This window comes from Rhamphochromis sp. 'chilingali' (assembly GCF_963969265.1).
Source record: "Rhamphochromis sp. 'chilingali' genome assembly, chromosome: 17".
Taxonomy (NCBI): Eukaryota; Metazoa; Chordata; class Actinopteri; order Cichliformes; family Cichlidae; genus Rhamphochromis; species Rhamphochromis sp. 'chilingali'.
In genome coordinates this window covers 11,960,529-11,982,823 of record NC_137944.1, presented here as the reverse complement: position 1 = coordinate 11,982,823, position 22,295 = coordinate 11,960,529, and the positions used below count along the sequence as shown (strand labels likewise).

The following is a 22,295-nucleotide window of genomic DNA, read 5'->3' as shown; positions in this document are numbered from 1 at the left end:
GTGCAGGCAAGTGGCGTGGACACCCAATGTTGTGAATGCGATAACTCAAGAATGAGCTTTCGTAGGATTATGAAATTCGTACTATAGGTGCAACTACTAAAAATCTCTGACAAGTTCGATTCTCAATGACCTGATTTCTGAAAATCCCCCAGGAGGCTGAGGAGTAGTACTATTTCATATTTTGGAAACTCTAGGAACCACAAGTAAGCCTGAACTGTGACAGCAAAGTCCTCTATTGGGGTAATATTGTAATATGAGGTGTTTAAGATACGATGGGTGCTGATCTTTCAGAACTTTGGATGTGAAGAGAAGGATTTTAAATTCAGTTCTGCATTTAATTGCATTGAAATTGAGCAGCCACAATGTGAAAAATATGATCTTTCTTTCTAGTCCAACTTGTTATTCTTTTGGTCACTACCTGTAGCTGTAGGTGAGGGTCAGGACCTAGGTCAGTCAATAAATCGACAGCCTCACTTTCATCCTCCTCTCTCCTCCACACAAGATTAAACTTTGAATTTCTCCATGTTACGACTGAGTATAAATTGGCTCTACATCTGCTGGATTTATGCAAACAGTCAAAAGTGAAGAGCTAAATGTAGGTTGGTTCACATTAAGAAAAACACTCTACAAAGCGTTGACTAAGTAGTTTTTGTAGCACCTGGAAACATTTGATTTGATTTGATTTGATTTTATTGATTAGCATTCAAATATCTCAGTGAAGACAGAACAAAGATCTACCACAAAGCAAGAAAGCATGAGACAAGGCTAATCAAAAGGTATTAGCTGAAGCATTTGCTTATTACGCCAACCCTTTTAACAAAAGATCTTTTTGCATGCAGCTCCTGTACACAGGGCTCGAAGCAAATAATAAAACAAAGCAAAAACAAAACAAACAAACAAACAAACAAGAAAAAAAAACTTTCCACATGCTCAGTTTTAAAACATAAAACACATGGTCAGTTTTAAATCAGTTCAAGTATGCTACAGCAGTCCCTCTCTCGTTGCAGGGTCAGTCTACCTGCTGTATGTTATTTCCATGTGTAAAAAAAGGAAACATGTACATACAAGCTAATACTTACACAGGTTTCCTGCAAAGAGTCAGGACCGAGCAATAAATGCAAGTGAATCTTCGCAAGTCTACGGTCAGAGGCAAAGGGACATGTGCAAACTTTCCCCCATGGCGTCAATGCCAATCACAATGTGTGGCATCAGAACCTGATGCTCTCCGTTCCCTGAGCCTCTCACCTTCCCCTCAGCCTGTGTGTGATAGATATGAAATGATTAAAAAAGAAAAGAGGGCCGAGGGGAAAAAAAAGCTGAATATGGAGTAAAAGGAATGAAAAGAAGAGCAAAGCGGTGAGGTACAAAGAGTGTTAGAAAAGATGAATGCAGAGGGACCCAGAGACAGTAAAGCAAGCTCAGGGATAGAAAAGAGATAAAAGAGGTGATGGTAGCCAAGGGGCAAAGCAAGAAGAGGAGAGAAAGGGGCGTTTGAGGAAATGAGAGAGATAGTGGACGGCCACGGGGATCACGAGATTAGGCTGAATCATCTTTTAAGTGATGACCTTAAAAACACACACTCAGCTGGATGCCAAACCCCGGGGCCTTGGCTATGTGTGTGTGTGGGTGCAGGTGTTGGTCACATGCTCGTATATGAAGCTGCACCTGACAGCATTTACAAAAAAATGAAAACCAAAATGAAAGGCTGAGAGGTCCTTCGGCCAAAACAGCTGCTGTTAGTGTACGAGTGAACACACACATATATAAACACACATATCCAAGTGAGTGGTCCTCCACAATAGTAGCATGTTACATGCGAGGTTAATAGCTATACTCACGAGCTATGATGCTAATTAAAGCTGCGCTTGTCAACATAAGGGGTCACTTGTGGCGAGAAATACCCCTGTGACCTCATCACCTAATTCTGCATTTCTCATCAGCTCTACTGAGATTTTTCAGATCAGTTCTGGGTTTTGACTGTTACCGAACGCTGGTCCTACGCTGTCTACAGCACTGCGATCAGGAGTCCTGTAATTATATTTTTTATGTGTAAGGCAACATCAAGTTAGTCTTTAGACTTTCCTAACAAAGTAAATACATAATAGTCTATACATATAACGAGTTATTCATTAATTAGTATATTGAAGTATAATACTTGGACCATAAATATAAACTTTACTACATTGTGCTGTCTTTTATGGTCATGAAAATTTCTCCGAAGTGTTGAGCCGTTGTTGTTAGTTTCCTCCATCAACCTGTGCACAGCTCCTGACGGGCGCTAAAGGCTAAACAAAGATCAGCCCATTGTCACCAAAACTCTCTCTGTACTAGATATTTGGATATCCAAATGTCTGATTATCTGGTTATTTATTCACTTTATTTATATAGTGCCAAATCAAAACAGCAGTTGCCTCAAGAGGCTTTATATTGTAAGGTAAAGACGCTACAGTAATACGGAGAAAACAATCAGATGACTCACTGTGATCAAGAAAAAACTTGCTTGCAGAACCAGGCTTAGGCAGAAGCAGCCATTAGTGGCATTAGTGGGAGAGAGGAGGGAGATGGGACAAGAGAGGTACTGTGGAATAATGAATAATTTAATGTAGAGTGGTGTCTAAGCATATAGTGCCATTATTAGCCTCCTGTAGTTCTTTGTTTTAGGTTGTTGATCCAAAGACTGGCCAAATGCTACTTTAGCATTTAGCATTTGCCTCATTTCAGCACAACACACATTTAGAAATTAGCTGAGAAAATACCAGTCAAGACATCTTTCATGCTTTGTGTAATTTGAGACCAATAAAGCAGCTCCAGACTGAATCTCAATGCTAATCAGTTAGCTGAGGTTGTTTGATTAGAATTTTTTTAATCTGTTGTTTTATGTTGTCTTATTTCTTCAAAGTAAACAAAAGGTCATTTTCAAAGCGTTAAAGTAAAAAAAAAACAACTCATGTGTTTCATGCTTGACTTCGCTTCCCAACTTTGGAGTAGTTCCACATGATACCCACTCACTGAAGGGTTGCCTGTAATTGCTGAATTTGCAAAACTTCACTGACACTGTGATCTCTTCCTGGGTGCGCTAACGCCTTCGTGTATTTTACATTAGGGCCACTGTGAGAACATGTCAGCGTAATTCTTGGGGTTAATTTCATTGATTCTCTATATTTCTCTTCGTGTTGTCTTTAGTTTCTTGTCTTGACTGCACTGCTGTGTTTGTTGTTTTCCCATCAGAATCATTTGCTCGTCTGTTAAATTGCGTCTTCTGTTTCGTGTTTTTGCCACCACGTTCATGTCTTTCTCCCACTCCGTGTCGCCACTCCTGTCTGCTGCCCTCTCTCTCTTGTCTACCTGTTTTTCTCTGTTTTTATTTATTTGCTCTCCGTCTGTCGGCTTTTGAGCTTACGTTGTTTTTCCTTCTCTGCGTCAGTGTTTTTCCAGCTGTCAGACTTTCTCTCTCTCTGTAAGTCCCTTCATCCTATTCTCTCTTTCTCTTGCATCATTACTCGTGTATGCATACATGTGCATGTGAGCGTGTGTGCACGAGTGCAGTTGACTTTTCGGTTGTGTCTGCCCTCCAACCCAACGCTGTGTGCACGTGGGCCAGAACTGTGCTGCTAAATAAACCTTTTACCATTCGAGGTGTGAAATATTTTTCGATTAATTAAGAAATATATTTCTGTTTTGAGAAGCCTTTGGATCTTGACATCAGATATTGAGAAGAAACTGCAAACAGTGCGGTGAAAAACATCTTCAATATCTCGGTGTTGATTAATTCACATCATGACTAATTCCTTTTCCCTTAACAGTGGGTGTAGAAGAGGAATGCATACTTACTTTTAACGCATTTAACTGTTTGACCTACTAAAACCATGTTGGTCCCACATGGTTGTTACATTTTTACTCACTACCTGTTGCAATTTCAGATCAATACAAGTTGGTCAGTTATGGTGACCGTGTGCATGTTTGGGTGGATGTGGATGTGCCTCAGGTCCCTTCAGAAGACTGGGGAGGTGGTTATGGTGGTGGCGGAGCAGCTGACAGCGGAGGGGAGATCCCTTGCCGTCGCATGCGGAGTGGCAGCTACATCAAAGCCATGGGCGATGATGACAGCGCCGACTCGGACACGAGTCCCAAAGCCTCGCCCAAGTCCACGCTGATTGCCCAGAGGGAAGCCTTCAGACGATCTATCAGCATGGATCAAAGGTCAGATGGCACAAATTCAGCTTTTATATTCATGCTGAAATACTTGTATTTACCCTCGACTCAACTCTCTGCTTTCAAAAACCGTAAAAAACACGTTTATTTGGTTTAGTTTGGTTGTCTTTTTTTTAAGCAGTGCAAAAGCAGCACAGGATATCAAATAGGAATTGCACAGATGTGACAGAAGTAAACAATAAAATACAGAAACAGACAGCAGTGGGATGACAAAGGGGAAAAAAACAACAACGTGGAACAAAATGCAGAAAAACAAAATAGCAAGTTAGTCCTAGTATGGACGGTTGCTGTTTATGCGAACATTTCCCCACAGGAGGATTTCTGCATTATGTTACTTTACAGCTTTTTTTGGTTTGCATTTAGAATTCATTCCTTTTCCATAACTTTATAAGAGGCTGCAGCTTAAATACACAACACTGTTTGATTGTGCCTTTAAGGCTCACTCTTTAAATGTGGACAACATTATTTTCCACAGTGTGGGTGAAAATACAAAACCATTGGATAATTTCTTCTCATAGCTTCATAATATCTTTTAGACAGTCTAAGTCTCCCTCCTTAGAAAAACCCTGCTCTCCAAAATCTTTATTTTCAGTTTGTAACATGATAAAAATCTGATGTTTACAAACACATTTTGGGATAACTATTAATTTCAGACTTTAAAAAGATCCTTTCAGACTCAGAAAATTCATGTCTGTTTAGTTAAAGTAAATAAAGGAGGTTTGATCCCTGTTCAATTTGTAAGTTTGTTCACGTACAAATAAACCAACAGTCTTTAATTTTATGGTGGTTTCATTTTAATGGAGAGAGACAGAATATCAGCCAAAAATCCAGAAAAAAACACGTTACATAAACTTTATGAACTGAAATGCATGTTATTGAGTCAAATAAATATTTGAAGTCTGTGTGTATGCTTGTGTCGAATAGATTACGATTAATCAATCATTACCGATATGCCTGTTCTCAGCTTGTTATATGTCTAAAACAAACCTCTCCGTAGAATCAATTTCTTAAATTCCAACTTCCCCACCACCATGGGGAAGACCAAGGAGCTGTCAAAGCACATCAGAGACAAGATTTTAGACCTGCTACGGGACCATCCACAATAAGCATGTCAGGATGGTGACAACTGCTGGTGCCATTATTTGGAAATGGAAGAAATATAAAATGACCATCAATCAGATTCTGTCTGAAGCTCCATGTAAGAGCTTGCCTCATGGGGTGAGGATGATCATGAGAAAGGCTGTGGATCAGAACAAAACCACACAGGAGGAGCATGTTAATGGCGTGAAGGCAGCTGAGACCACAGTCACAAGGTGCCCCTGCTCGAGAAGGCAAAGGAACAGGCCCGTCTTAAATTTGCAAGTGAACATGACTCAGAGAAGACTTGGGAGAGAGTGCTGTGGTCAGCTGAAACCAAAATCAAACTCTTTGGCATCATCATCATTTGGCATCTGCTCATTGAGGGGGCAGTAGATTTATTTTTTTTACTTTATTTGGCCTTTATTTATACAGGTATTCCTATTGAGACTCAATGTATGGGGCCATGTACCATGAAATCTTGACAAGAACCTCCTTTCTTCAGCCAGAACACTGACGATAGGTCATGGATGGGTCTTCCAGCATGACAATGACCCAAAACAAAGGAGTGGCTAAAGAAGAAGCACATTAATGCCATGGAGTGGTCTCGCGACTCTTCAGACCTCAGTCGTATAGAAGATCTGCAGAGCTTTGATTTAGAGTTTCTTTAAAGACGAGTGAACCAAAATCCTGAGCTGTGTGCAAACCTGGTGACCAACTACAGCATCTCACTGCTGTGCTGGCCAACAAGCGTTTCTCCACCAAGTACTAAGTCATGTTTTGATTGGTGATCAAATACTTTTTGGTTGATGTTCTGTCTCTCTTCATTCAAATGAAGCAACCATAAAAATGAGAGACTGTTCATTTCTTTGTAAGTGAGCAGACTTACAAATTTAACAGGCGATCAAATCATTGTTTCCGCCCGTGTAAATACTCTGGAGATTATAGATAGAAACTCAGTGACCCAGCAATGCCCTAATAGCAAGCACTTAACAAGTGGGTGAATCAAAGAACACAGAGGAAAATAAACATCAGCTAGGACGAGGCACACTGTGTTCTGTACACATGATTTCACACTCTGTGTGAAACTGAGTGAGTAACCCTTTTAAGACATATATAAAGACGCATTTCAGTAACATTCAAGCACCATTTATTTAGACAAATTAAGATTTTAGACCATAAACTGAATTATTAAACTAAATTATTGCTTGGTGGTAAACATCAGTAAAAAGATAACACCAGCGGATTTCAATTTATAGGGAAAGAAACTGAAAAAGGATGTTAATGTTCTTGCATTATGCAGTAAATACTTTCACATAGGCAGCCTTGGGAACCTTCTCACATTTAACTGTAGCTCTGCTTGAACATCATAATAGCTGCTGGAATGTCTGGATTTTATTTTTCATATAAAATGAACAAAAATGATGGTTCCCTAATTGGCATGGAAATGCACCGTCACAGCACGGAAAATGACTCCAGCTGGCTCAGTCATGACACATGATGCAGTGAATTGTTATTTGGTGGTTCACCAAATGGTGAGCTGTTTGTGTTGCAAACATTTTTTTTGATAAAAATAGCAACGCGAATGGCGGACGTGTTTACAGCCACAACAAAGCATCAATACTAACATTTATGCTTGTGTTTATTCCAGGCACTCGTGTAAACAGTGTACAGATTCTTACCCTAACAGCAGAACCACACCCAAGACCCACACCCGCTCCCGTAGCTACACCCGCTCTTTGACCAGCACACAGGTAACAAACAGCAGGGTGAGGCTTTGAAGTGTGTAAACCGCTCCTAGAATTGCCTGTTTTTCTACATAGATATGACCTAGGAGATCTGTTTTGAGACCTTCCTGTCCTTCCGGGTGCAAACATGAAATACGTAAGCCAGCGAGGCTGCAGTGCAGAACAAAGCAGGCACAGATGACAATGGATTTGACGTTGATTACATCAGATACGGCATGAAAGGCATAGATGGGATGAAGGTGAATTGCAAGGCATCTTCAGATGTCTTCAACTGCGGGATGGCTGAAACAGTGCATATTTTGTGAGATGTTAATGTTCAGAATGGCATCAGTGGAGGCATTAGCTGATGTGGGCTGGCATTGTGGATGTCACCTGAGCTGCACCGAGCTAACGATAAGCTCGATTTGATCTGGTCATTCGTTTATTGAGGAAAACGATCCAATAGTGCATGTCTGTGAGGGCGTAAAGAGCATAATTTGAAGCTGAAATTAGATGAGGGATTTTCAGTCAATGATATGAAAATGGGATCAATCATGAATGGGACAAAGGTGATTTCTGAGAAGCTTTGCACATTAATGAATGCAGTCCACAATTCAAGACCACCGTTACCCTCCAAAGGAGAGGTCAACCTACAAGGTTAACTCGACTGTAAAGTATGTCACAGCAAAAATCTGACTTACATCAGGAAATTTATCATGAACGAAATTTCCTCAATGACTAGAATCTAAATTAAATTTCTTTAGGACTTGTGTTAAGCTGCAATAACTTTATAGGTTATATTTGTGTAGAAAATGACAAAACTGGGTTCACAAGCTTTCAACAGACAGTTTCTTTGGGGATATAAATTGTGCATCTGACATGTGTAAGACAAGTACTGATGTAGGAACTCTCATCCCCTGCACCTTCCCGCTCATCCTCCAGCTCGGAGAGACGTTAAACCGTCAGTTCGAAGCCGTGTGTGGGACCATGTTCGGGGGGGTGGAGTCTCAAGCTGTCGAAGCCCTGGATCTTCCAGGAGTGTTCCGCACTCGCAGCCACAGCTACGTTCGCGCCATCCAGGCCGGATGTTCCCAGGATGACGACTGTCTCTCCGTCTTCTCCATGTCTGGCCCCCAGGGAAGCATCAAGGGCGGGGCCGGTGAGTGTGCGGTTTGAGTCCACCAGTATGCAAAAGTCTGGGGTGTCTCTGTGGAGCGTTTGGATGCGCGGCTGCCTTTTATGTGGCAGCAGCGCGGCAGGAGACACAGTGGGAGATGAAACTTTATGACAGGCTGTGTGCATTTACGTTGACAAAAGCAAATTCACGCACACACGTGCACACACACTCGTTGCACAGCTGCATCCATTTTTAATATACAGCCTTTTCTTGTCTTCGCTATTCTTTCAACCTCTAATGAGCTGTTTTTTACCCCTCTCCTCTGTGTTTGTGCCTACATATGCATGCTATAGGCTCAGCTGTGTGTGTGTGTGTGTGTGTGTGTGTGTGTGTGTGTGTGTGTGTGTGTGTGTGTGTGTGTGTGTGTGTGTGTGTGTGTGTGTGTATTACATTTGTGCATGCTCTTTGTTCTCTGCCATCTCTGCCTTGCCTTTGTATCTCATCTCTCTCCGATCACCCTCCCCTGTCTGATTGCAGGTTTCACAGGCTCAGAAATAGGTACAGGAACCCATGTGATTATGATGATAGCTCAGTGTCTCCAGCTTTTTGTCTCTGTCTTTTGGTTTCACTCTTGATGATGTTTGCTTTGACAAGTCTTCCCAATAATGCTTAAGCCTAATATTGGGCTGTTTTTATTTGCCACAAAATCCATCCAGTGTTTCCTAAAGCCTCTGTGAAGTGTTATCCACTTTCAGCACAGACCCCTCCCTGGTACACCAAGTCACACAGCAACACTGCGTATGCACACAGGGTGGGTTACAGCTTTGGAGTGAGCATCTCTGCACTCTGAAAATAAACTCTGTTCAAATATATATTTAAAGAAACTGTGAGTGATGTCTTTCTTAAATATTGCTCTCAGGAAAATGCTCTGTCTTCTTAACTCATTCACTGCCATTTACGTCTATAGACGTCAATTACGTTTTTCAATGGGAGGGGCTAGAATACAACCTCGGGCAGCTTGTCAGTGAACATCAGACTGCTTGAAATGTATTTTTCACAAAAAGCTCGTTTTCTCCCTTTTTGTGGTCAAAACAGGCATTTTTGGTGGAACCCACCTCTCTTCTACAGCTGATTACTAAAGAATGGAAAATGGTAGAAACAAGCTTTTTTTTTGGATGAAAGAAGAGAGTCTGTTCTTCATTTTGGTAGGTTCAGCGTTTATATGATCATAACACACAGTTTTCTGTGGCTCTTCAAAAATGAGTAAAAATGGCAGTGAATGAGTTAAGAGTTAAATTAGCTGCGGGGAAGAGGTTTTTGCTTCGCTATCATGTCTGTCTTTTCCAGCGCATCCCTCCCTGCCACTCACTGAAATTTATACTAAAAGCTGTTTTTTAATGAAAAGAAGTTGGACTTTTGTGTGTTTCCTCTTCCATCTTACACTGGCTGTAATTCTTAATGGCTTTATCATTGTTCTCTCCTCCTTTCCATGTTTGTTTGCCTCTTTATGTCAACCGCTTTCCTATTTTTTTCACTCCTTAACTTTCCTGTCACATTCTCCTTCCAGTCTGTCCCTTTTGTAAGTATCCACCTCCCCTGCTCCCTGTTGATATATTACCCATTTTGCTTTTAACAGCCCACTGTGCCTTTGTCTTCCTTTTCCCCTGCTCTTCTGACACTTCAGTCTTTCCTTATCGTAAAGGTGCTCCTCCTCCACTCCCACCCCGCATGTCAAAGTCTTCACTTTCGGTGCGAGCCCAGAGCAGCACAGAGTCCACCCAGGATGCCTACTTCCAGAGCAGCGGGCAGTTGGTCTCAAGCTCCGGTCCCGGACGCCCCAAGCAGCACAGCAACTCCGTGGACCTGGGTAACTCTGACGGGCCATCGGGCCGCACCTCCAGAGGAGGCTACTACACTGGCAGCGGACCCGGGCGTTCCCGACAGCACAGCAACTCCGCAGAGAGCCTGGACGGGGTTCGGGGCTCAAGAGAGCTGGTGCCCTATGGAGGGGGTCCTGGAGTCGGGGTGAGAGCCAAACACAGCAGCTCAGCTGACAGCCTTCTGGAGGGTCCGCCAAGGCCAGCAAGAGAGAGGGATGGCAGAGTGGGAGGCAGTCTGGGGAAATCAGCCTCTCTGCCTCAGAACAGCATCATGCTGAGTAAAGCTGGAGGGCAGGACGAAGGGCGTGCTGTCAGAAAGTGGAGGCCATCCATAGCTGTGCAGGTGAGAGGAAAACAAAAAAATATGCCTTTTATTTTCATTTATTTAGATTAGGCTCTCTAAAAGATGATAGAAAATAATCAAAGGAGCTTGCAAAGAAAGCGTCTGGACTTCTTTAAGTTGCTTGAAGACGTTTCACCTCTCATCCGAGAAGCTTCTTCAGTTCTAAGGTCAAATGGTGGAGAGTCCCAGATATAAACCTAGTGGGAGTGACCCCCCACAGAGGGACAAAAGGACCCCCTGATGATCCTCTAATCGCCTGAGCCAAGGTGGGAAACTGGGCGTGGGTCCCAATCAGCCAGAGTTTCGGGTGTGTTCATTGTGAAACCTGGCCCCACCTTATCATGCGAATTCCTGAGGTCAGATGGCCCAGGATGTGAGTGGGCGTTAAGGCGTCTGGGAAGGGATCTCAAAACTTGATTATAGATGGCAGAGAGTTGGTGTCGTAAACCCCCGCCTCTGTTCAAAGATGGTCGCTCACAGTGGACATAGATGGATTCTTTGCAAGCTCCTTTGACTACGATGACCTGGATGACTGAGAACCTTCACAGACATATAGAAAAATAATGAAAACTGCAAGTCTTCAAATTGCTTGTTTTGGTTAAACTGTATCCTTTGTCCACAAATCCAAACTTGATTTGCAGTGATACGAACTTCAGAAAGCACCAAATCCTCACGTGTACCGAGCCCGAACAAGCAGATGCTTGGAATCTCTGATGAAGGCGCAGTAGTTTGCACAGTTAAAGGCTGTGAACTAATCACTGCACTCCAGCCCCCTCAGTTCTTCCCGAGGATGTTTGGTTTTTTGGCTTGGTGAATAACTTTACAGGCAAGCTTTACAGATGCTAATTTTCAACTCAGCTAAGCCAAGAGAAAAATGGTTTCAGCACCAATCGAAATACAGTCCATTTACACAAAGAACATGCATAATCCCTCAGCGTTAGTAGCTGCAAACCATTTTCTGCTCCATGTGAAGACTTTGTCGAGTTTTCCTGCGATCTAGGTGCAAAGCTTAGCTATTCAAAAGGCTATAGATCCATAATTAGCATACAAGCTTGGGAGTGGCATCAATATTCTGCTATAGAGCTATACTTTTATTAAATAGGGACATTCATCTCTGACATGTCTTCAGAGATGGTTAGTTATTTTTTAAGTCCCCTCTAAATGAATGAACAGAGCCTTAACACTAGTTGTCATACAGTAGTCACATGGACATAAAAATGGCCTGAAAAGAATCACCAGTCAAACCTAATTAACCTCAAAAGTCAAATAGCTTAAGTACTATTTCTACTACACAGTAGTATCCCATTATTATGATGTCATTACTAGCTCAATCCAGGATTGTAACACGATCGGTGTGTCTGGTCATCCTGTCAGAGCTCTCAATAAATGCTCTTATAAACTCTCAGGCATGGAATTGTGTCCTCCTGAGAATCAGCCTATCTACCCTACTAAGTCATGATATACTAAATAAAGGACATCCTGGACTTTCCATTGATATCTCATGTGTTTGGGTTGCCTCTTTTAACACCAAAGAGGAAGGAAATCACAAATAAAGTTCAATGGGAAGATTCTTTTTTCTTGGTTCTTAGGAGGATATGAATGCAGATGAAACGGTTTTGAACCTCTGCTGTTCACATGCATCCATGCAACACAATGACTGCATTATATAGTCCCTGTATGTTCAGCAGGGCAGGTGAGGTTTCCGATTTCATTCTCTCCACTCTGACTGTGGTGCTCGTGTCCTCCTCTGCTGCAGGTGGATAGCTCAGAGACCCTTTCAGATTCCGACACGGAGGGCAAAGCTCTGACCGAGGTCCATTCTGTAGGAGTCCAAGTGGAAGACGACAAAAGGTACCAGGAAAGTAAAAATCAAAGAAAAACTACTCATCTTTGAAATCCAGTCTAAACATGAGCTGTTTATTTTGCCTGACATTTAAGCTGCTTTCATTATAAAAAGAAACAAACTTGCAAAATAAGACGTGTTTGTTTATCTCGCTAATTTATCTTTGCTCCAAAATATGTAGCTTCATCAAGAACTTTTGGTCTTTGCACAGTAATTTATGTGAATAATTTTCATTTACAATTTGAAAAAAAAGCCTTCATCTCCTGAGTGCCCAACAGAGCAGCCACCTATGGTTGATTTCTAGGCTAGATCCTATTATTTCATTTAACATTTCATCAGAGATCACAGCTTGAACTCGGCAACACTTTCTTCCAAGAATGTCTTGTTTTTCAGCCATTAGTGAGTGTAACCATGACTACTGCAAATCATACACTCTACATGACTTTCGCACGTGACTCAACCCATCTCCTAATTATATCCAGCTTTGCCTGCAGGTCAGATTTGCACGCATGCATGCAAACACTCGTAGCATCGCATACTTCCAAACCCCCGAGCGGTTTGTGATCATGCATCCCTTAACAACGTCCCCCCCGTCCCCCCACGCCCGTCACACCTGCTCGTCGAGCGCGACAGCGTGACATCTCAGAAAACAGCAGACTGATAACGGAAATCTGAGTCACCCCTCATCAGACAGGAAAGAAGGGTGAGGAGGAGGTGGGGTATAAACTTGTAATAGAGTTAACGATCATCGCCCAGTCCACCGACGTGACATTTTGCCCACACTGGTGCGTCATATGCCAGAGGATTTAGCAGGTCTTATCATAACCAAGTGAGTAGTAGTGAGTGCAGTGACATGGCAGCCTTACTCAAAGAAGAACGTGCAGTTAACAGAAGCCAAAATAATAGCACAATAAGAAAGCATTTGCATATAGTTCTCTGTGTGACTCGATTTCTCTGGGACTGCATTGACTCCCTGTCCTGCAGGAGAGCTCGTTTCAAGCGCTCCAACAGCGTGACGGCGAGCGTGCAGGCCGACCTGGACCCCGAGGGCTTCCCGGGATTGAGCATCGCTGTGCCGATGCAGGACAAAAGTCTCCAGTTTGGCTGCTCCTTCCAAAGGCACTCGTCTGAGCCCGAGTCCGCCAGCCAGTATACAGAGTGCCATCGCACCGTCCACACACAGGGACAGTGGGCCTACAAAGAGGTAGCAGTGAGCAATTCTCCTGTAGGATCACAGGCAGCTGTTGAAGTTTTACAGAAACAATCAAATACAAAAACATTTTAGCTTCATTGATCTCTGAAGGAAAACTTTTGCCACTTTCACTTTAATGCTCCTCTGGGCTTCATTTAGACATAGTAAATGACAAAGTCCTTATATGTGCATGATTATTTTGATAGTGGCAACACTGACAGCAGGTTGTGGGGACACCCAACATGCTTGCATGTCCTCGGGTTAATGGATAGAAATTCATGGTGTAATCGGTGTTTAATTAACTTGCAATCTTACAATAAAAGACATTTTCTTCCTTATACAACATCTGAAAATCAACATTTTTTCTGAATATTTTGCAATCTGAACTACTCATTTGCTGGGAGACCTGACAGATCAGCCTTGGGGCTGAGAGTAATATAGACAGAAACAGCTGAAGACAACTGGAGGCAGGTTTTCTCTAGTCTTGTTAGATTTTATCTTGTCAAGGCTGAAATGTAATTTGCTCAAATACTGTATTTAGGTACAGCACTGAGGTATCAGTACTGCACTTTCATCATTTTTCCCCCTGTATAACACTTTATAGTTCCACTCATTTCTGAGGAAAGAGTTTGACAGCTTTAATTACTATGATTTATACATACAAAACATTAACATTAGTATATTAACATTAGCTGTCAGGTAACTTTCTTGGTTATTAGCTTGGCTAATGTTGCTGGAAGAGTACCCTGGGTCTTCTAGATTGCACTTGTCAGCTTCCCTGCCTTTAGGAGGATATCTTTTTCTCACTGGTACTGTCTGTAAAGTAAAAGCTTTAAATAGCAATGGAAGTGAAGCTGGCCGTGAGTGTGTCCTTGTGTATTTGCATGGCAGAAGGATTTGCTTAAAAACTAATTATTCAGTAGTGCTATTCATGATTAAATATAAAAATATCATTGGGTATATTTAAACTGGATCAAAAGTGGAGTCCACACTGCACATTTGTGGCATTAATACTAGTATAAATAGTGGCTGAGGTTCAGCAGTGGTTCGAAAACAGGCTTTTTTGTTCTTATGTTATCCCAGGACTTTATCCAGACTGGCTACACCACTGAGGCCTGTCAAGCTGACACACGGCCCCACCAGCAACCGCACCTGCCTCCACGTTCCCACTCTCCTCTCCCCATTACCTCTGAGCGAGCTTGGGCGGGGACACCGTCCCTAGAGGGTCCCCGGAGCCTGCCCGACTCGGGCCGAGCCTCTCCCTGCATGAGAGATGGAGAGTTCTTCTTACGCCTCCTGCAGACAGAGGTGGAGAGGATGGAGGGCTGGTGCCAGAACATGGAGAGAGAAGCAGAGGAGAACGAACTTCCGGAGGAGAGTGAGTGAGAGAGGACGACTCGAGATGAAGATTAACAATGAATAATTCTTGGGTTTCTCAAACTACGTGTGTGCTCTTTCCCACCTAGTTCTTGAACTGATTCGAAACGCAGTTGGCAGTGCCCAGATGCTCATGTCTCAGAAAGTCCAGCAGTTCTTCCGCCTCTGCCAACAGAGTGTGGTGAGTATGTGTGATTGCATGCGAAATCATGACATTACATATGGCGCATGATTTTTGCCGTGATTCGCTAAAGGGCTAGATTTGCTCGGCTGCAAACACTTCACCGGTGAAATTAGTCTGTAAATCCCCATGTAATGCTTTACTTGTTAAGTCCTGTCTCCCCCCGCACACCCAGGACCCATCAGCCTACCCTCAGCCCACGTCTCAGGACCTGGCTGCCTTCTGGGACCTGCTCCAGCTCAATATAGAGGACGTCAGGGTCAAGTTTCAGGATCTCCAGAGGCTCAAGGACTCTGGTTGGAGGCTCCCGCCTGAAAAGAAGGTGAGAGACCCGGGGGTCCAAACCACCCTGGTTTCCCTTCAGCACTCCCCCAGAGCTAAGATGGCAGTGTGCAGGCGAGTAGCGCAGATGGTTGTGCCCTCCAAGCCTTTGCAGGCTGTGAAAATACAGAACAGCAAGAGGAACTGAGCTGAGCTGAGCTGCCCACAAGACTGTGAAATCCAAAATGTGCTAGACGTCTTTTGCATTTAATGCAGCGTATTACATTATTTTCTATATAGGTTTGGCTACTCACTGATCAACATTATTCAGTCAACAACAAACTAACAATTGTTTCTCTTTTCTTCTTTTTCTTTGTGCATTACCTCTGTTTACCTTCTCCCATTTCATTGCCTTTTACTTCACCCAATGCCAACGCATGCTGAGATGTTTTTTTGCTGATTTTATGTGCTTTGTCGTTATGTTTCGGTCCGTGATTCTTCCTCACTTGAATTTTTGCCCTTTATGTTGGATTTTCTTACCTTTTTGTTGGGTTTTCATCCTCCCTCTATCTCCTCTTGTTTTTGCATGGGATTCCTTCTACACAACCATACAAAACCATATTTTTTCCCCCCTCTCGGTTAATCCACTGCCTGTTCACCTGATCACCACGACTGGGCTAGGAGGACAAGAAGCTTCCTCCACCCTTACCAAAGAAGCCAGCAGGTGGGGTGAGTGGCAGCCTCCGGGCTGATAGCGTTGGGGATGGGGTTGCTGGAGGTGGAGGAGGAGGTGGGTCAGGGGGCCTGGTGGTGCCTCGCGTCGGTGGGCACACCCTGCCCATCAGGGAGAAGTCAATGGACCTCGGGGACCGTCAGAGGACAGAAGCGAGGAGGCGGCTGCTGCAGACCCGGCGCACTGCCTCCTTCAGGCAGAATTCGGCAACAGAGAGCGCCGAAAGTATCGAGATCTACATCCCCGAAGCCCAGACTCGACTCTGAACACCGAGCTGAGGTGTTTCCCTCCCACCTTCTCACCCACCCTCACCCCCTGCAAAGCTGGCCAATCTCAGTCTGTCTCCGAGCCCAGTTTTGGATCCGCACGCTGTTAATGCGCTACTCCCCTCTAGCATTTCCATCGAAATCAGTTATCATACTCATTAAACAAGCAATGACAGCCATCGTAGTGTCTTGAAATTTGGATATTTTACAGACACAGAGGCCTAAACGTGGAATGGTAGCTAGCTAGCAGACATTTTTAAGTCTTTTTTTTGTTTTGTTTTTGATTAATATTATGGCTGAAGACAAACAGCAGTCCACTTTTATAACCAACCGAGGTTCACGCAGTAGTATCATGCCTGTGCGTGTTTACCGAGCACATCTCCATCACTGAAAAATCAAGGGCTTAACAGATACAAGAACTCATACAGAATCTCCCTGTATGGATGCCGTGTGCAGTAAAACCTCATCCTTCTTTGTGAGGTTTCTTAATCACATACAAGATGTGTCCATTCGCTTGACTGATGCTACCGGTGTGGATGAACAAACATGGATGAATTGAGCATCGGTTCTAATGCCCTTAAAGTCAGATGGCTGGCAAACCCCAAAGAACATCCCTCCCAGTCGTTGTCAGCCAACTACAGCTTGCACCTTTCACCCAGGTGCCATCTGTCCCCGGCAGCACTCAGTCAGAGAGTATGAAATCACTTTAAGTTTCTCTCTTTCGTTCCTCAAATCCCGTGTTTTCGTTTGACTACCCTCAGCATTCAGCAGTCAGGCTGTTTGAACGGGCAAGTGCTATTTGTACATAGAGTGCACAGTCATGTTTGCCAGAAGGAGCTTTTGCAGTGTAGCATCACAGCCTTGATGGCTAGAGAGCACTGCAGACATAAAATAAATAAAAAACTAGGGGAGAGAAGCTGTTTGCTTCTTATGTAGTCCTTCTGAAGTTTCAAGCGTTCAGGGGTGGGGTTTCTGTGAGCTTTTAGAGGAGAATATATTTTCCAAGGCTATACAGGACTCTGCTGAGAAAGCCCCCTTTTTCACTGTGAGACTATAGCACCACCAAGTGGTTAAATGAGGACCCAAACTAATAACAATGGTCTGTAGGAAGTTCTCGCCACTTCAGTCAGGAATTAACAGACACCCCAATGAAACAGCCATGACGGAAGATGGGGGGGTTTTGGGTGGGGTGGGGCTCTTTTTGTTGTTGTTTTTCGTGCTTTTTTTGCACTTAATCAGTGCTTTCCCTGGCGCGCAGTGCATTTTCTCTTCTCTTAGAAATTGTTTCAGTGGATTTCCCCCTACTGCTTAATTAAGAGGGCAGCAGATCGCAAAATAAAAGAACCGTCAAAGTCTTCAGCAGAATCTGCTTGCCTAACTCGAAGTGCCGTCCTCTCAATCACACAGAGCCCTGATTACAAAGAAGGGATGATTTCTCTGAAGGGAAGTAAACAAAAAAGAGTGGTATTCAGTGAACAGCAGTGCCCTACGAAACCTCCCCAAAGAGACATCAAACACAGGAAACCGCCGAGCTGCCAGACAGAGTCTGGCAACTGTGGTGAAATTAGCTAATACTTGATTGAGTGGACGTGTGCGTGCTTTGTTTCTCGTTATTGACTTCCTGAAATTCTCTTCTCTGTGGTCTCCGCTCTGAAAAGTGTAGCACGATTTGAAGAGTTTTTGAAGGGGGCCTCATTTGCAAATCTACTTCATAACAGATATTTCTGACACAAGTGTTTTGTATGGATGTTGCACAGAAAAATGGCATGTGTGTGTGAATGCACTGGAATTAATGCTTACACAGGGCTGCGAGTCACAAGGGACATGTGACGAAGCCCGGCGAATACTAAAAAGTCCAAATCTGCCATTTTGACGATAGAAAAAAAAACAAACCCACACACACTTAAATTTGAAAAATCTTTTAGCATGACCTGTTTTTTCTTTTTTTCTAATATTTGGATGGAATGTGTTGGAAAAATGGGATATTTTATTGGGAGATGTATATTTTATAATATAATCCACATTTCTAGATTAGTAGAGATTATTGAGTACAGTATATGTACGAATTTAAAAAAAGCATATATCAAATGTGAAATTCTACAGTATTATTATGATAGATTATAGCATTGTGTGATACTACAGTTGTGTGGCATATCCAGACTCAGTACATGTGAAAAAGAATCTCAAATGAATATTATTATCTTCAGTGTGTGAGTCAGGTTCACAGGGTATAACTGGCAAGAGTGTTAATTGCCAAGTGTGAGCCTCCTTAGGCCTACTGTATATCTTCTTCTGTGGTTCTAATGACATATACTGCTGTATCCCCTTCCTGTATTTCCTCTTTAGAGCCAACTACATGTGCCTAACCAGCTATATGTGGAGGTTTCCTTTGAACACAGTTTACAGTATATAAAGAAATGTAAATAGAAAAGTATAAAATATACAGAGAATATTGTTAAAGAAACTCTTTTTACTGTACTGACACACCATCTTTGATCTCCCCCACTTTCACTTGCAATACCCACACAAGACTGGCAAATTCTATTGATGTTAATACTGCATGCTTTATTACAGCTCCCTTTAGCAGAATCTAATGGGATTTGTTTTTTTGACCGATAAAAGGAAAGCACTTTTTGTAGCCTTTTTTTGTGATTTCAAACAAAAACAAATTGGTAGGATTTTACACTGTCTTTGTACAACGATCACATCCTCGGAGGACACTGATGTCGATGTCCTTGAAAACCGCAATCGATGTTTCGGTTCGACTCCGAGGCGATGCGCTTAACAGCCTCCATGTGAAACGGCCGATTTTATGTTTAATTCATTTGAAGGCGTGCGGTTCAGAGAGCGGCCTTTTTATCCCCATGATCCTCTCTCCCTGAAACTTGACAACATTTCAGCTGCGTTTTTGACCCAGCCCTCATGAAACAAAGCACAAAGACCTGCTTTATTACTGTAACTCCACTGTGAAGGACTCTTGACTCCACCCTCGCAATCCTCAAAGCTACATTCAGAGGGATGGCAAGGTCTTTCCATTATGAGTTGGCCTCGAGGGGCTCCAGGAATCTTTAAAGGCTTTGTTGGATATTTATCCACAGTAGCAACAACTACTCCTACTACTTTGTCTTCAGTTCTCGCTGACATTCTCCTCTATTGTTTATCATAATTTGAGGTGTTAGCCAGCCACCTTGCCTTGTGATAACAGGTCCACTGAAAACACACTTCTGGTGGTTGTGATTTCCACGGTTTGCGTTCTTTACTGTATCTATTCGTTGTTCGATATCTGCACAGTACACTGGAGTTGTACAAACATGACCTGACCACTCACCGACACAACAGACAGACTGCTATATGAACCTTTTCACCTCTTTCTGTAAGTGCAAAAACCCCACGTGGACAGCCAGATGGATAAGCCAACTCTCAGTACCTCAGTTTCTAGCAGCAGTGTCTCCAATCCCCAACCCAGGCCTCTGTCCTCAGGGGATTCTCAACCAACAGACCCTGAACATACAGCGTCAGACCAGCCCTGCAGGAATGTTGTTAATATTCTCTGAAAGTGTGGAAATCACACGTCATTTGAGCCCAGATTCTCTTTCAGCCATTCTCCGAGACTGGAAAGCGCAGCGCGGTAACGTGCAGGTGCTGGCGATGGAGGCGATCGTAGCCGATGTGCTACGTGTGTGCATTTGCTGTGTGCTGTGCATCTGCAACAGACTGAAGGTGTAGGGGTGTAGTAGCAGCAGATTTGAGTTTTAATTTTACATTTCTGTGAGACAGAGCTGCTCTGGAGGAAAAAGCTAAGTCACTGAATTAACCCTCATTACGAGAAGCAGAGGGGGCAATTTTCTAAAAACATTTCGTTTGTGTCATTATTCTCAGCAATATTTAAAGGTGATCAAATGTGTGAAAAAAAACTTTTTCAGACAATTATCAGCATTTGAATACTTTTAACCAACAGCAATAGGAAATATTTGCTTAGCATTAGCAGTGCTAGGATACAGGAGAGCGAATTGGAAACCATTGGAAAATAAGATCAGTGTGGAGAGATATGGAGGCTGTAACATTATTCAAACTCATACATCAAACTTAGCTTATTTAAAGAGGTGGGGGTTAATATATGTTTCCATGTTTTGGTCCTATATAAACTGTTACAGTGGTAAAAGGCTATACAAAACAAAAACTGAAATAAGCACTGGTTTCTGATGGTTTTTCTGTTCTTGGCTCCGTAGGATATAGAAGACATCAGGTATCAATATGGCCATCTCAGGTGCACAGCTCATGGCTGTGAGCACAGAAGCCCCACCCACCTTCAGTTCAACCCTTCTGTTTGCGAGAAAAGGCCAGTCAGAGGAAAGTTGGTTTATAGGAATTTGAAGCTGAAACAAATGAGCAGACAGGTTGTATCAAGACCCAATATATCATCAAAAGATCAAAGCTCTACTAGTAGAACTAAAATAAACACATTTATTACATACAGAATTGTTTTTCAAATGTATATGTGGATCCAGCCTACTGAGACTGCTAGCAGTTACATATAAGCGTGCTGGATTGCATCAATTCTTCTCACGTACTCGTGTTTAGCTGGAAATTTAAGTTCAGACTAAGGAATTAACAGAGGTGATTACAGTCTTAATACACTGAGTAACTATTCCTGAAAAGCTGAGTCCATATCTAATAAAAAAAAATGTTTGCACGCTTCCTTAAATGTTCTATGTTGCTTCCTTTCTGCCTCCAGAGCAGCTCAGCGCCAAGCAGATGTTTAACTGAAACTCCAATGTGCCTTTAGCACTGAGGTGTACTTCTGTATGTGTGCGTATTAGCACTGTAATGTCGCTTTACAGTAGACACGGTTAGCCATGCAGATCAGAGAAAACTGAGCAATTACTGTGTAATTAACAAAAATGATACCCTGCCACCGTCGTGTTTACAACAATGTAAATACCTGTTACCAACAGACGTTGCTCTTCTCAATATTGCACATATTGTTATTACGTCATGATTATTAGTATGATTGCTGTCATTAAAATGGTTAATAATTGCCATCCCTTCCATTATTACAAACGGTGTTGTTAGTCACAGCCATGGGGTAAACATTGTTCTATATTCAAGGATGAGTCTTGTGTACAATAACAAAACAAAAAGAAAAGGTTTAATATCTAACGAGAAAGTAAATAAATCGCTGCTACTAAGGAGATGGAGTAGAGGAAGAGGAAACTGAAAATAACTCTGGGAAGATATTTTTCTCTGGGATCACGGATGGACACTCCCATGCGGGGTGAGATCACTGAGAGAAAAGTAAGCACTGAACAGGTGGAGCGAATAGAAGACCCAGACCTAAGACCTTCTTTCTCCGTGTGCTTTTACTCCACTCTGAACTCTTAGTGCTGCCACAACAGAGACGAAACACAGACTTCAAACTGATAAGACGCTCCACTCTCTGTGTTCTACTCTATAATGTAGCAAAAAACACAATAGCCCCCTCTTCTCCTTCTCTTTCATGTCTCACCACGATTTCTAAATCAGACGGGTTTGACACATTAAGCTTTTCTGTCTTTAAGCTCAGCTTTATTGTTGTGCTTACTTGTTTTATACACGTTCGATTCAGTGCCAAGACAGTATATTGTACAGTTAAATCATTAAATGCTTTTGTTTTGCTTTATTTGGGGGTTTTGGTTTTTTTTTTCATCCTATAAAGAAAAAGAATTGACCGGAGCATATAGCAATACAGATGCCATAAAATATGAATTGCCACCAGTGAGTACACAACGTGCATGAACACAGCGATCCGAAGACGTGCTGGACGGCGGTGGAGGACGATGCCCGGTGTACATCCTGATTCTGTTTCTTGTGTTGTGCTTCTCATTTTGTACATACAAATTGATTTTCTGGATTTCATAATGACTCATGGGTCTGGATGTGTCGAAAGGAGCACGCCTGACAGCGCTGAAAGCCCAGAGAGATGGCACACTGTGACGTGGTTTACCCCAACACAGAATGTAACACTGTCAACGTTGTCGAAACATTTTCTAATGGCTAATATTATTACTATTAATATGATTATTATAAAGCTATTTTAGCGAGGTAAA

The 22,295-nt window shown here is 42.7% G+C and overlaps 1 protein-coding gene across 4 annotated transcripts in view; it reads left to right on the top strand.

The window, feature by feature from the left end:
• Nucleotides 1–22,295, top strand: part of dlgap3 (discs, large homolog-associated protein 3) — a 180,125-nt gene extending 157,830 nt beyond the window's left edge. For 3 of the 4 annotated variants that reach the window (XM_080863070.1, XM_080863071.1, XM_080863069.1), the window contains exons 4-13: nt 3,986–4,200; nt 6,941–7,043; nt 7,959–8,175; nt 9,818–10,356; nt 12,113–12,207; nt 13,184–13,403; nt 14,475–14,769; nt 14,858–14,949; nt 15,125–15,271; nt 15,892–22,295. In XM_080863070.1, the coding sequence (XP_080719196.1) occupies nt 3,986–4,200; nt 6,941–7,043; nt 7,959–8,175; nt 9,818–10,356; nt 12,113–12,207; nt 13,184–13,403; nt 14,475–14,769; nt 14,858–14,949; nt 15,125–15,271; nt 15,892–16,209 (2,241 nt within the window). In that variant the 3' untranslated portion in view covers nt 16,210–22,295. Of the gene's footprint in view, nt 1–3,985; nt 4,201–6,940; nt 7,044–7,958; nt 8,176–9,817; nt 10,357–12,112; nt 12,208–13,183; nt 13,404–14,474; nt 14,770–14,857; nt 14,950–15,124 lie in introns of all 4 variants that reach the window. The other variant, XM_080863072.1, reaches the window with a different exon arrangement.